The sequence below is a fragment of the Pagrus pagrus genome, assembly GCF_965226575.1.
Source record: "Pagrus pagrus genome assembly, chromosome: 11".
Lineage (NCBI taxonomy): Eukaryota > Metazoa > Chordata > Actinopteri > Spariformes > Sparidae > Pagrus > Pagrus pagrus.
Window position 1 is genome coordinate 9,881,392 of NC_140195.1, and position 12,275 is coordinate 9,893,666.

A 12,275-nucleotide genomic window follows, 5' to 3' on the forward strand; every position below is an offset into this window, starting at 1 on the left:
GTCCCCGTCCTGCTGTCTCTTTTTATCAAGAGACAGCTCAAGTCGACAAGTCGAAATGTCAGATTAGTCGGACCATCGTGTTTTACTGAAATAGCTCTAAATGTTACAGTTGTGGCTGAAAATGACAACAGAAATACTGATTTTACATATCTTCAGCTAGTTTTTCTATCCAGAAATAACTGTCACAGTGATGCGGTCTACAAATAAAAAAAACAAACAACATTGCCCGTGTAGTGTACATTGTAATGACGGAACGTCACCCGTTGTAAAAATGGAGCAAATTGGCTGGGTTAGATTACGTCTATACAGGCAGGACTTGTTAATAGGATCGATTTGCAGCTCAGGTTAAAAACCTACTAACAACCAAGCCAATCCCAGACTGGCTGCAAGACTAAATATATCCGGGAAAGACGAGGTCACTTCCTCTTCCTCTCTCCACTCACACTGGTCGGCATGTAGCAGAGAAAATGTCCAGTGTTCTCAAAAACAACTCATTGTTCTCTACGTTCTCTGCATTTATCGCTTTTATTAATCTTGAAGCGACATTAAAGAACTCCCGCCAGGATAGCACTTGGTGTGGTTTGCTGGTGCTGCTCCTGCTAGCTTTGTGCTCGCCACAATACAAAGAAAATCCTAGAGGGAAACTTCTAATTTAACAGAACTCAACTGAAAAGGCCAAACTTTGTTTTGTATTATGCATTTACGTTTGTTTCTGTTGCAATAGAAACAAAAACCACATCAAATTTACCCATGTGTTGTCAGTGTTCATGTTCACTTTTCCTAAACCTAACCCAAACCTAAGTAGATTAGTTGCCTAGAATTACCCAAACAGTACATTAGCAAGCTAACAGGACAAAGATTATCTGACAATTGATAATGCCAAAAGTTGATATTCAGTTCAGTTCATATTTCATATCTCACAGAGAAGACAACAAAACAAACAATAAGAATGAGATGTTTTATTGCATATATACAATATGGACATGAATAAAAAACCTTTCGATTCATTTTACTGATCACACTAATTTCTTGGTCTCATTTGAGAGTGTCTGTTAAATTGTTGTAGTCATACAGCTGCTCTCTAATTACACATTTCATTCTTGTGAAGAGTCAGAATAAAAGATATTAGGCTAATATGGTTGACACGATTTAGGCAAAACACATATTTTGTTTATTTGAGGATTTTTTGTTTATTAAATCATCGGCTAATTTTTCTACACAATCTTTTCTTGTAATGATGGACATAACATGTACACAGCCTGTTCAGTCCAGTTCAGACTTCAGTGCGGAACTGAAGTGTGTGGTCCTTCATCTTTTTCTTGTAGTCTTCCTCAAACTCTTCATTCTGGGCCACAGTGAAATGGTTCTTCCAGTCGCCAACCTTCCCTGCAGAACCACAGAGAATCAGTCAGGCATTTTAGCTAAAAGTGGAGATCTGATTATTATTATTTTTTTCTTTCTTGTCGCACACATTCAGTTATTTATCCAGATACCTTTTCTCATGAAAGTAGAAATTTTGAAATCCATAGTATTGACCGTTGAATAATTGGCCATGTCGTTCTTTTTCATGTTGTCAAACTGCACTCCATACATAATTTGTTTCTTCTCCTCGGCTGAAGGAGACAAACCAAGAAAGGAGCAGAGATTGTCTATTTCGCGTCCGGTGTCCTGCAAACACATTGATCAGATTTCATTACTGCATTATAACCAGCTAGAGGAGAACATTAAAAAAATACACCGAATTGGAAAAAACCCACAAAAACAACTGAAATACCTCAATCATGTCTTCGTAGAACATGTAATGGAGGTTTGAGTAAGTCTGTTTCTTCTTCCACCAGTTGTTCACATGGTCGTACCAGGATCCAAACAGCACTAAAGCGACAGAACAATACATGAAAGCACGTCAACAGAAACCTGTGCGTCTCTGCTCCAATGTAAACAGCTCAGTTATTATTGTTCATACTCACCCTTTCCCTCCATGAATCTGTTGAAGTAGCTGTTCCAGTCTCCAGGGTCTGGCTGGGTCATCGCCATGCGATCAAAGTGAAAGAAAGACACCATACTGTCTTTGGCATTGCGGCCCATGTAGACTATCTACAGAAGAAGTAAAACACTTAAATTATAACATTATATGAGACATTATATACTTTGAAAAAACTAAGGCCAAGTCCACACGTACATGGGAATTTCTTCAAACATAGCTTTTTCAATGCATCTCTGACTTTTGTCCACGTGCAAAATGCATTTCAGGTCACTGAAAACAGACCCTTTGGAAAACTGCTTTCAGGTTGAAGATATTCAGATACTCTGTTTTAAGTATTTATATCTGGACAGGCAGAAACTGAGACTTTTGGAAACAATGACGCAGCCGCCAATATTCCTACCTTATTTGGTCTTATCAGTCACAAACCACTGACCTTGCAGTTTTGCTCCCAAAACGACTTTGGCACAAACTGGATTGGATAATGAGTTTTAATGAGGCGTGGAGAGGTGGCGAGGTTCTCCGCTAAATCAATTCCTAAAAGAAGACGTGAACATGGAATTACTGAAAACCCTGATCCTGCAAAGTGCCTAAGTAGTTTTCTTATTGACTGCCACAGTGTTGTAAATACAGTGTTTTGTTAAAAACATGATACTGATAAAAAGAATATGAACCTTAGACTGTTAAAAAAAGTTAAGTACTATTTGATTGTCTCTGATGCGTTTTTGTAAAATATGGTGTGTGTGTTTTATCGTTTTTGATCAACCTGAATCCATAGACGGTTTGGTGAACTCCAAGAAAGGCACTCTTTGATAGATCGGGATGGATCTCTGACGCTCTGGAGACGTTTGACCAAAATATAGCAGGTCAAGGATCAGAGAGACCCATGTGGTTCCTGAAAGAAAGACATAATGTTCCTGCAGCATGAGTGAATTCAGGCACAGGCTTAATGAAGTCCTGTTGTATGATTGAAGGGCAGTGTGAGACACACACACACACATCTGATATAAATGAACTCAGACACCAACATGCTTAATCAGTTACATATATTGTTGTTGATGGTTAATCGCTGACATCCTTTATCCAAACCCCTCACCTCTACACACGTACATATTTTGTGTCCTATAGAGCATTTGTGTTCATGTGCACTGACCTGCTTTGGGGTATGTTGCAATAAGTATATCATCTGGCCTGGCCTGAAACTTTTGAATCTTTTCCCAGTTTTTGGTGAACTGTTTGACCATTGCGACTCCATGGAAATCAATTAGTTCTGGGCGAATAAAATCCACCTATAAAAACAACAACAAAAAAAACATACAAGATCGGACAATAATCAAACTCAAGCAATTTGATTGTGTGCAACAAAATACAAACAACATTATTTTGACAGTTGCAGACATTGAAAAGGAGGAGAGATACGACAAATTCATAGCATATAGAAATACCCCCTGGGCTCAACTGCTCAGCACTTCATTTTTAGCAAATAGTGAACCACGCTTGAAAGTAAAGCACACTGTAGCTTTAAAGAGAGAGTAATTCAGAGACTTACCTTCTGTGGATCAACAGACATCTTCTGTGTTCTCCTCGTAACAACTTTTGAATTAAAGTGTAAGAAGACTCAGGATCTTCAAAGAGAGATCAAAAACACAGGACAGCTGGTAAATACATGTGGAACGCTCGATACAGGGTACAAAGACGAACGGGCACTGAGATAAGGTAACACACAGACTGAGCGGACAAGGGGCAGGGGCAGGTCAAGGAGGGACAGATTAAAACACATTTGGGCGGGGTAAAACACTACAGGGGTGGCAAAAACACAAGGGCAGCGGAGGTGAGTATTTCTTAATAAAGCAGACAACAATGAATGAATGAATGAACATAACCTAGGGAGCAGGGTGGGAAGTCACAGTGCAGGTTAGTCCACTTAATCTGATCATTAAACTGGGGGTAGAGTCCAGATTGTGGCAAAAAGAGAACAGAAGGCTTTCCAAAACTACAAAATATGGCACCAGTCCTCCAGGGCCAGCAGCTCCCTGTTCCCCACACTATAGTTTCTTTCTGTCGGAGCATCAGCAGCAGGAGCTTCAGTCTAACATTAGGGAGTTAATTAGTTAAATGAACAACAACCCAGTATGCACCTATAGCCTACCTTTGCAGCTAAGGTACGCCATAGTACTAACTAGTAACTACTCAGAAAAGTACAATTGATTTGAAAATGTTCCTCAAATGCATTTAAAAGAGTAAACTTGTTTGTAACTTGTTTCTACCCACCTCTACCTATGCTTTTGACCTATTTCTTGATCATTATGTCATTAAATGACTCACACACACAGAAGACAACAATATGAAGATGAAAAGGTTTTATTGTTTTATTGCAAATATACAATATGGATATGATTAAAACCTTTGGATTAATTTGACTGATCACACTAATCTCTTCATTTGAGAGCTTTAATGTAAATGGTGTCACAGCTGCCCTTTAATTACACATGAACTTTAATTAACATGAACACTCACAAATATGTGGGTACTATGGGGGACATGATACTAACTCAAAGCAACATTTTTGGTTTATTTGTTAATTTTTGTTCACATACATTCTCCTGTTTTTACATAAATATTCTCTTTCGACCTGACTATAGTAATTTGATATGCACTGTGTTTCATGACATGCATTTCATAGCCTTAACTCAGATGATAATCACAAGAGGACACCCTCTACACTGATCACATCAGAGGCAAGTGTGTCCAGTCCGTCATGGACCAATCTCCACATATACACAGCCTGTTTAGTCCTGTTCAGACTTGAGTGCGGAACTGAAGTGTGTGGTCCTTCATCTTTTTCTTGTAGTCTTCATCAAACTCTTGATTTTGGGCCACAGTGAAATGGTTCTTCCAGTCACCAACCTTCCCTGCAAAACCACAGAGAATCAGTCAGGCATTTTAGTTAAAGGTGGAGATCTGATTCTGTTTCTTATCAAACACATTTAGTTATTTATCAGATTACCTTTTCTCATGAAAGGAGAAATCTTGAAATCCATAACACCGAATGTTGAATAGTTGGTCATGTCGTTCTTTTTCATGTTGTCAAACTGCACTCCATACATGATTTGTTTCTTCTCCTCGGCCGAAGGAGACAAACCAAGAAAGGAGCAGAGATTATCTATTTCCCGTCCGGTGTCCTGGAAACACAATGATCAGATATCATTATTGCATTATAACCAGCTGGAGAAGAACCTTAAAAAAGTAGGCCAAATTGGAAAACACCCACAAAAACAACTGAAATACCTCAATCATGTCTTCATAGAACATGTAATGGAGGTTTGAGTAGGTCTGTTTCTTCTTCCACCAGTTGTTCACATGGTCATACCAGGATCCAAATAGCACTAAGGCAACAGAACAATACATGAAAGCACATCAGGAAAAATCTGCTCCAATATAAACAACTCTATCATTATTGTATTTCATACATACCCTTTCCCTCCATGAATCTGTGGAGGTAGGTGTTCCAGTCTCCAGGGTCTGGCTGGGTCAAAGTCATGCGATCCATGTGAAAATATGAAACCATGTTGTCTTTGGCATTACGGGCCACGTAGACCACCTACAGAAGAAGAAAAAAAATGCATAATATATAATTATAACAATACATGAGACATCACATACTTTCAAACACCTAAGCTACATACATGGGTATTTCTTCAAACAGCTTTTTCTATGTCTTGGCCTTTTGTCCACATGCAAAATGCATTTCAGGTCACTGAAAACAGACCTTTTGGAAAACTGCTTAAAGGGTGAGGATATTCAAAAGCATGGACCCATGGCTGGATCTAACAATGAAGCAAAAAACACTCGACTTCCCAGGTATAAAATTACCCGGATCTTCTGCATTAGACACTTACCGAGCCTGCTAGTTTTAGTTTATGCCCGAATAACTTAAATGAGAATAAAATGATTTAATCATGCGGCTCTTCTCGACTTTCCAAATGTTATCAGATTTATTGGCTCAAATTATAATAGTGAAATGAGTCATTTTGCAGAAGCTGTGACAGTCAAAATAATTTATTCATCATTTTAAGGCCGTTTCTTTCACAATGTAAGCTTCTGAGCTTGCCTTTTTGGGCCCCCAGTACATCACGTGAAGTTGTAATTACTCGGTCTGGTCCCTACAAAAGCTGGCTTCAAAGCTCTGCAATATTCCTGAGGACTTGAACTTGAACAGGCAGAAACTGAGACTTTTGGAAACGATGCACACTCAGATTCCTCCCTGATTGGGTCTTATCAGTCACAACGTATCTTTCCCTATTTGTCACTCCCCTATCACACAGACACAGAACATCAGCCTTAAATACCGGTGGTTACTTTAACATGGATAACAGGCATTGCTGACCTTGTTGTCTATACTAGCATCTGCTGTGCAGTTAAATTCTGCGTTTATATTTCTATTGCTGCCTAAATGTGCAGGAGGCAAGCTGTTATTTGAGTAGGCTGGTTCAGTCCATATGTCCAGTGTTAGCCCTACATTGAGCTCCGGTTTTGGGTGAGGCAATCAAGAAGATGGTTGGTTCAACCAATCAAGCCTGGCTGGACAACAGAATGAAGGAGCCTGTGGATTTACAAAGGTAGCATGCACGTTGTATAACCTCAGTGCTGAGGAAAGACATCAGAAATCTGCTAATGCATTTGGACCTTGGACTTTGTCCTACCATTAATGCGTGGCCCTTGACACTTTCCAAAGAACCCAGCTTTGATGTGTTAACACAAACCACTGACCTTGCAGTTTTGCTCCCAAAATGACTTTGGCACAAGCTGGATTGGAAGATGAGTTTTAATTAGTCGTGGAGAGGTGGCGAGGTTCTCCGCCAGGTCAACTCCTAAATGAAAAGGTAAAGATGGAGTCAAAACCCTGATCCTGTTAAGTGCTTAAGCAGTTTTGTTTTAATTGACTGCCACAGTGTGATAAACAACATTTAGTTAGAAACATGATACTTAGATGGACATTTCAGAGACAATGGCACAGTTCACTGAAGTTTGAGCAAAAGGTAAAACATCACTGCATGGTATACTGAAGGTTAAATAAGATAAAGAGTTTGATTGGTTCTGATAAATTTTTCTGAAATAAAATGCATGTTTGACCATCTGTTCAACCTGAATCCATAGACGGGAAGGTGATCTCCAAGAAAGGCACTCTTTCATAGATTGGGATGGATGTCTGACGCTCTGGAGCTGTTTTACCAAAATACAGCAAGTCAAGGATCAGAGACACCCACGTGGTTCCTAAAACAAAAGAAACAGAGAGAGGACGGTCATATAATCCAAATCCTCACCTCTATACACACATATTCTTATGCGATAAATCATTTACACCAGCTGCTCAGATGGACTGACCTGCTTTGGGGTATGTTGCAATAAGTATATCATCTGGTCTGGCCTGGAAGTTTTGAATCTTCTCCCAGTTTTCAGTGAAATATTTGGTCATTTGAACACCATGGAAATCAAAGAGTACTGATCGAGTGATCTCCATCTACAAAAAAAAAAGAAAAGAAAAAAAGAAAAGAAAAGAAAACAATCAAAACATACTTGAGTGTGTGAATAATCAAACTCAAGCAACAAAATACAAAAACATTGTTCACTGTCAGTTGCAGACATTGAAGACAGATTGCTTCAAAAAGTAACAGTCATCTTAAAGAAAGGAGAGATACGACAAATTCAAAGCTCTTGCAAGCATTTCAAAACACCTCAGTGTGTGCTCAATTGCTCAGCATTTCATGTTCAACAAGTAGTGTTGCTTTAAAGACAGAATAATTAACAGAAATACCTTATTTGGATCATCAGACATTCTGACCACTGCTGGTTTCTTCGCTGTATACTCTATCTACAACTTTTCTCCTGGTAGATAAACACCCTACCTTAATACCTCCCTCCTCTCATTGCATAACGTCTTCCTTTTTTGGTTGCGCAGCCTGAGAGGTGATGTGAAAGTCCAGCCCCTTCCTGATTGTTTCAGATTTCCAGAGCTTTTACCTTTTCATTAGCCCATATAATCCTTAAAACAGGTTTCAATGCCCTGGTCTGTTATTTTTAACCATTTCTAAGAGAGAATGGTCTTTAAATGATTTCAAAAGCTTTGAACTTGAACATACTGTGTGCACTACAGCTCTCTTCTGGAAAATTAAAGAAACTAAGCAGGGATCAGAAACAAAGGAAAACTGGTCACTAGGAAAACAAACTGGAATGCTTGGCACTGCGTAGAAGGGAACACTAAACAGACTAGGGAGGGCAGTGCAATGAGGGACAGGTAAAACTAATTTGAGCGGGGTAGACAATCGCACGGCGGCAAAAACACAAGGGCAGGACGTGAAGTATCTGAAAGAGAGAGGAGGTGAGTATTTCCAGATAATTCATAATAGAACAGGCATGAATGAATTACATCAATCAATAAAAAAAAACTTGCCCTAGGGAGCATGCCATCTGCCATTTCTTGGCAGAGGAATTGTTGTCCCAGGGTTGTCAGGAAACCTTATTTTCAGGTGCACACAGAACAGGCGGCCACATTATCACCAACTTTCTCTCCTTTAATGGCTGCCAGAAGTGTTGTTTATTGATTAGGTGATCTGCAGCACTCCAGGTGGAAGGTTCCTTAATGCCCCACTTGACTGCGCCCACCAGATGGCAGGATGTTGGTATGAGACTTTGAGGTTGCATTAGGGTGAGACTATTGACTGTATAATACTGAATGTTTTGATAGAGAGCCCCCTAGGGGCAGAAGTTACATACTGTACGTTTAAAGATATGCATAATGAAGGGAATGATCGGTTTGAGCAGGTTAATAAACATGAGCGAAGATGAATCTACTCTTTAATCCCAAAAGTTTAAAAGTAATCTCTAAATTTACCTCCCGTTGACAAATGGTTCTGGATCAGAGCAGAATCCCAAGTGACTCCGGTTGTTTATTCTCCAGAGGGTCTGGCTCTGGTGCAGAATCTCTACCTTGACTCACACACAGACGACAACAAACAAGATGAGAACGTTTTTATTGTTTCATTGCAAATTTACAACACGGAAACAGATAAAAAAATCTTTGGATTAATTTAACTGATCACATTTATTTCTTGATCTTATTTGAGAATTCCAATGTAAATAGTGTAATTTTAAAGCTGCACATTCTTGTTATAATGAAATGATATGTAGTTCAGATCCCTAATTTGGATAATAATCACAAGAAAAGGGACATCAGAGGAAAATGTTACTTGATTTTTTATAGAAATGCCACATGTCCAGTCAGTCATGGACCAATCTCTGCATATACACAACTTGTCTGACCCAGTTCAGACTTCAGTGCGGAACTGAAGTGTGTGGTCCTTCATCTTTTTCTTGTAGTCTTCATCAAACTCTTCATTCTGGGCCACAGTGAAATGGTTCTTCCAGTCACCAACCTTCCCTGCAGAACCACAGAGAATCAGTCAGGCATTTTAGCTAAAAGTGGAGATCTGATTTTGTTTTCTGTCAAACACATCAGTTTACCTTTTCTCAAGAAAGGAGAAATTTTGAAATCCATATCTGGCACGCTAGAATAGTTGGCCATGTCGTTCTTTTTCATATTGTCAAACTGCACTCCACCTGTGATTTGTTTCTTCTCTTCAACTGAAGGAGACAAACCAAGAAAGGAGCACAGTTTGTCTATTTCCCGTCCAGTATCCTGAAAGCACAATGCTTAGATATCATCATCTAGGAGAGAATTGACTCAATAGAAAGAACCCACAAAAACAACTGAAATACCTCAATCATATCTTCGTAGAACATGTAATGGAGTTTTGAATGAGTCTGTTTCTTCTTCCACCAGCCGTTCACATGGTCATACCAGGATCCAAACACCACTAAAGCAACATAACAATGGAAGCCTATAGGTGACTTTATGGAAATAATAATGTAAACTTGAATATTAATCAAATGTCATTCCAAAAAAGCCTTCTAATTTTCCACAAATGTATTTGATTTAGATTTTTGTTCATCTCTGTTCCAATCAGAACAACTTTGTTATTATTATTATTATTATTATTATTATTATTGTTATTATTGTTATTATTCATACATACCCTTTCCCTCCAGGAATTTGTGGAGAAAGGTGTTCCAGTCTCCTGGCTCTGGCTGGGTCAAGCTCATGCGATCAAAGTGAAAATAAGACACCATGTTGTCTTTGGCATTACGGGCTACGTAGACTACCTACAGAAGAAGAAACCAATGTAAGCTTTTAGAGCTGCAAAAAGGTAAAAGAGTTTTGGGAGAGTAATACAAGCCCTGGTACTTGTAAAAGAAAACGTAAGTATGTGTAGGTAAGTAAAGAGTAGGCTAATGTAAATGTGTGTAATGTGGTATTTTCTGCTGAGTGGGTTTCCTCCAGGGGCTCCAGTTTCTCCTACTATTAATGCATGGCCCTTGACCCTTTCCCAAGGAACTAGCTTAGAGGTGTTAACTCAAATTACTGACCTTGCAGTTTTGCTGCCAAAACGACTTTGGCACAAACTGGATTGGAAAATGAGTTTTAATGAGGCGTGGAGAGGTGGTGAGGTTCTCGGCCAGGTCAACTCCTAAATGAACAGGTAAAGATTGAATGAGGTTGTGTTTGAAGTGTTTGTTTCTGATGCACTTTTGTAAAATACAGTGCGTATGTTTGATCATCTGTTCAACCTGAACCCACTGACGGGTCGGTGAGCTCCAGGAAAGGAACTCTTTCATAGATTGGGATAGATGTCTGACGCTCTGGAGCTGTTTTACCAAAAAACAGCAGGTCAAGGGTCAAAGAGACCCACGTGGTTCCTAAGAAAACAACAGGGAGAGGACGATAATATAATCCCAACCCCTCTCCTCTATACACACATACTTGTTAATGTGATGAATCATTTACACCAGCTGCTCAGGTGCACTGACCTGCTTTGGGATATGTTGCAATAAGTATATCATCTGGTCTGGCCTGAAAGTTTTGAATCTTCTCCCAGTTTTCGGTGAAATATTCGGTCATTGGGACTCCATGGAAGTCAAACAGTTCTGATCGAATAAACTCCATCTATTAAAAAAAAAACAAAGAAAAAATCACAACATACAAAACGTGTGTGCACTTGATACAAACAACATTGTTCTCTGTGAGTTGCAGACATCGAAGACTGATTGCTTCAAAAAGCTTTTTTCAACACCAGTCATCTTAAAGAAAGGAGAGATAAGACACATTCAAAGCTTTTGCAAGCATTCATAAATACCTCAATCTGTGCTCAATCGCTCAGCATTTCATGTTTAACAAGTAGTGAACCACGCTTGAAAGTTAAGCACACAGACTACTTTACAGAAATACCTATTTTGGATCATCAGACATTCTTACCGCTGCTTGTTTCTTCACTGTATACTGTATCTACCAATTGTTTCCTGGTAGATAAGCAAACCAATCTCCTCCCTCCCTCCTCTCATTGCAAAACACCGTCACCCTTGTTATTGGTTGCACAGCCCCAGGTGTGATTTGAAATTACAGCCCCTTCCTGATCATCTCAGATTTCCAGGATTTTTACCCTTTACTGACCACAGATGTGTTTGGAGTGACATGCACCAGGCGTGTTTCAAGAATTTGAGCAGGAAATATGTATAGACAAGACTCAGCATCGGCCCATATAATCCTTAACATATATCCATACCCTGATTTATTATTTTTAACCATTTCAAAGTGAAAATAGTCTTGAAATGATTTCAAGAGCTTTGGACTTGAACATACTGTGTGCACTTAAAACCATGTCAGCCACTGGAAAATTGTCTATACTGTGTGACTGGGATCAACTCGAGATATATACCATTTTTATTCCTCTTAAGTGTCATTGCGATAATAATACACAGGAGCAAGTAATTCCATCCAAAGATACCATGTCCTGGTTCCCTGTCATCCAACTCTCTGTCATTGATCTTATTTCTACTGGACATCGCTCTGGAGCCAAGCAACTTCCAACTCGACCAGGTGGCTCACACAAAGCTACCCAGTTCTCTGCCAGATCCTTCCCTGTATGTACACGTAGGAGCTTTATAATTAAATTGCATGACATTTAATGATGTTTTTTATGTTGTAAAACAAAACTTGTAAATATCTTAAGCCTGTGGTATCCACAGACCTTATTTCAGGCATTTAACCAAAAACCCATTCAAAAAACCCATTGACTTTGAGACGGGGAAACTGGATGTGCAAAAGTGCTAACTGATTTCCAGGTTTTAGGACTCATTACTTCACCACTCTATATCCTGCGAGTATAGTCTTTATATTTAG

The 12,275-nt window shown here is 39.2% G+C and overlaps 3 protein-coding genes across 3 annotated transcripts; all 3 read right to left on the reverse strand.

The window, feature by feature from the left end:
- Window positions 1-1,273: 1,273 nt before the first annotated feature.
- Window positions 1,274-3,667, reverse strand: LOC311265532 (cytosolic sulfotransferase 3-like; the record flags this gene model as incomplete). The annotated part of the gene is made up of 8 exons (XM_084367283.1): window positions 3,531-3,667; window positions 3,135-3,270; window positions 2,748-2,876; window positions 2,418-2,518; window positions 1,968-2,094; window positions 1,775-1,872; window positions 1,494-1,668; window positions 1,274-1,386 (listed from the first exon to the last, which is right to left on the reverse strand). Exons 1-8 carry the CDS (start codon window positions 3,549-3,551, stop codon window positions 1,274-1,276), a joined length of 900 nt encoding a protein of 299 aa, XP_084223409.1. The 5' UTR covers window positions 3,552-3,667.
- Window positions 3,668-4,385: 718 nt separating this feature from the next.
- Window positions 4,386-7,880, reverse strand: LOC311265531 (cytosolic sulfotransferase 1-like). The gene is made up of 8 exons (XM_084367282.1): window positions 7,797-7,880; window positions 7,367-7,502; window positions 7,127-7,255; window positions 6,752-6,852; window positions 5,456-5,582; window positions 5,270-5,367; window positions 4,989-5,163; window positions 4,386-4,893 (listed from the first exon to the last, which is right to left on the reverse strand). Exons 1-8 carry the CDS (start codon window positions 7,815-7,817, stop codon window positions 4,781-4,783), a joined length of 900 nt encoding a protein of 299 aa, XP_084223408.1. The 5' UTR covers window positions 7,818-7,880; the 3' UTR covers window positions 4,386-4,780.
- Window positions 7,881-9,306: 1,426 nt separating this feature from the next.
- Window positions 9,307-11,042, reverse strand: LOC311265533 (cytosolic sulfotransferase 3-like; the record flags this gene model as incomplete). The annotated part of the gene is made up of 7 exons (XM_084367284.1): window positions 9,307-9,419; window positions 9,503-9,677; window positions 9,758-9,855; window positions 10,075-10,197; window positions 10,462-10,566; window positions 10,667-10,795; window positions 10,907-11,042. 7 exons carry the CDS (start codon window positions 11,040-11,042, stop codon window positions 9,307-9,309), a joined length of 879 nt encoding a protein of 292 aa, XP_084223410.1.
- Window positions 11,043-12,275: the final 1,233 nt, after the last annotated feature.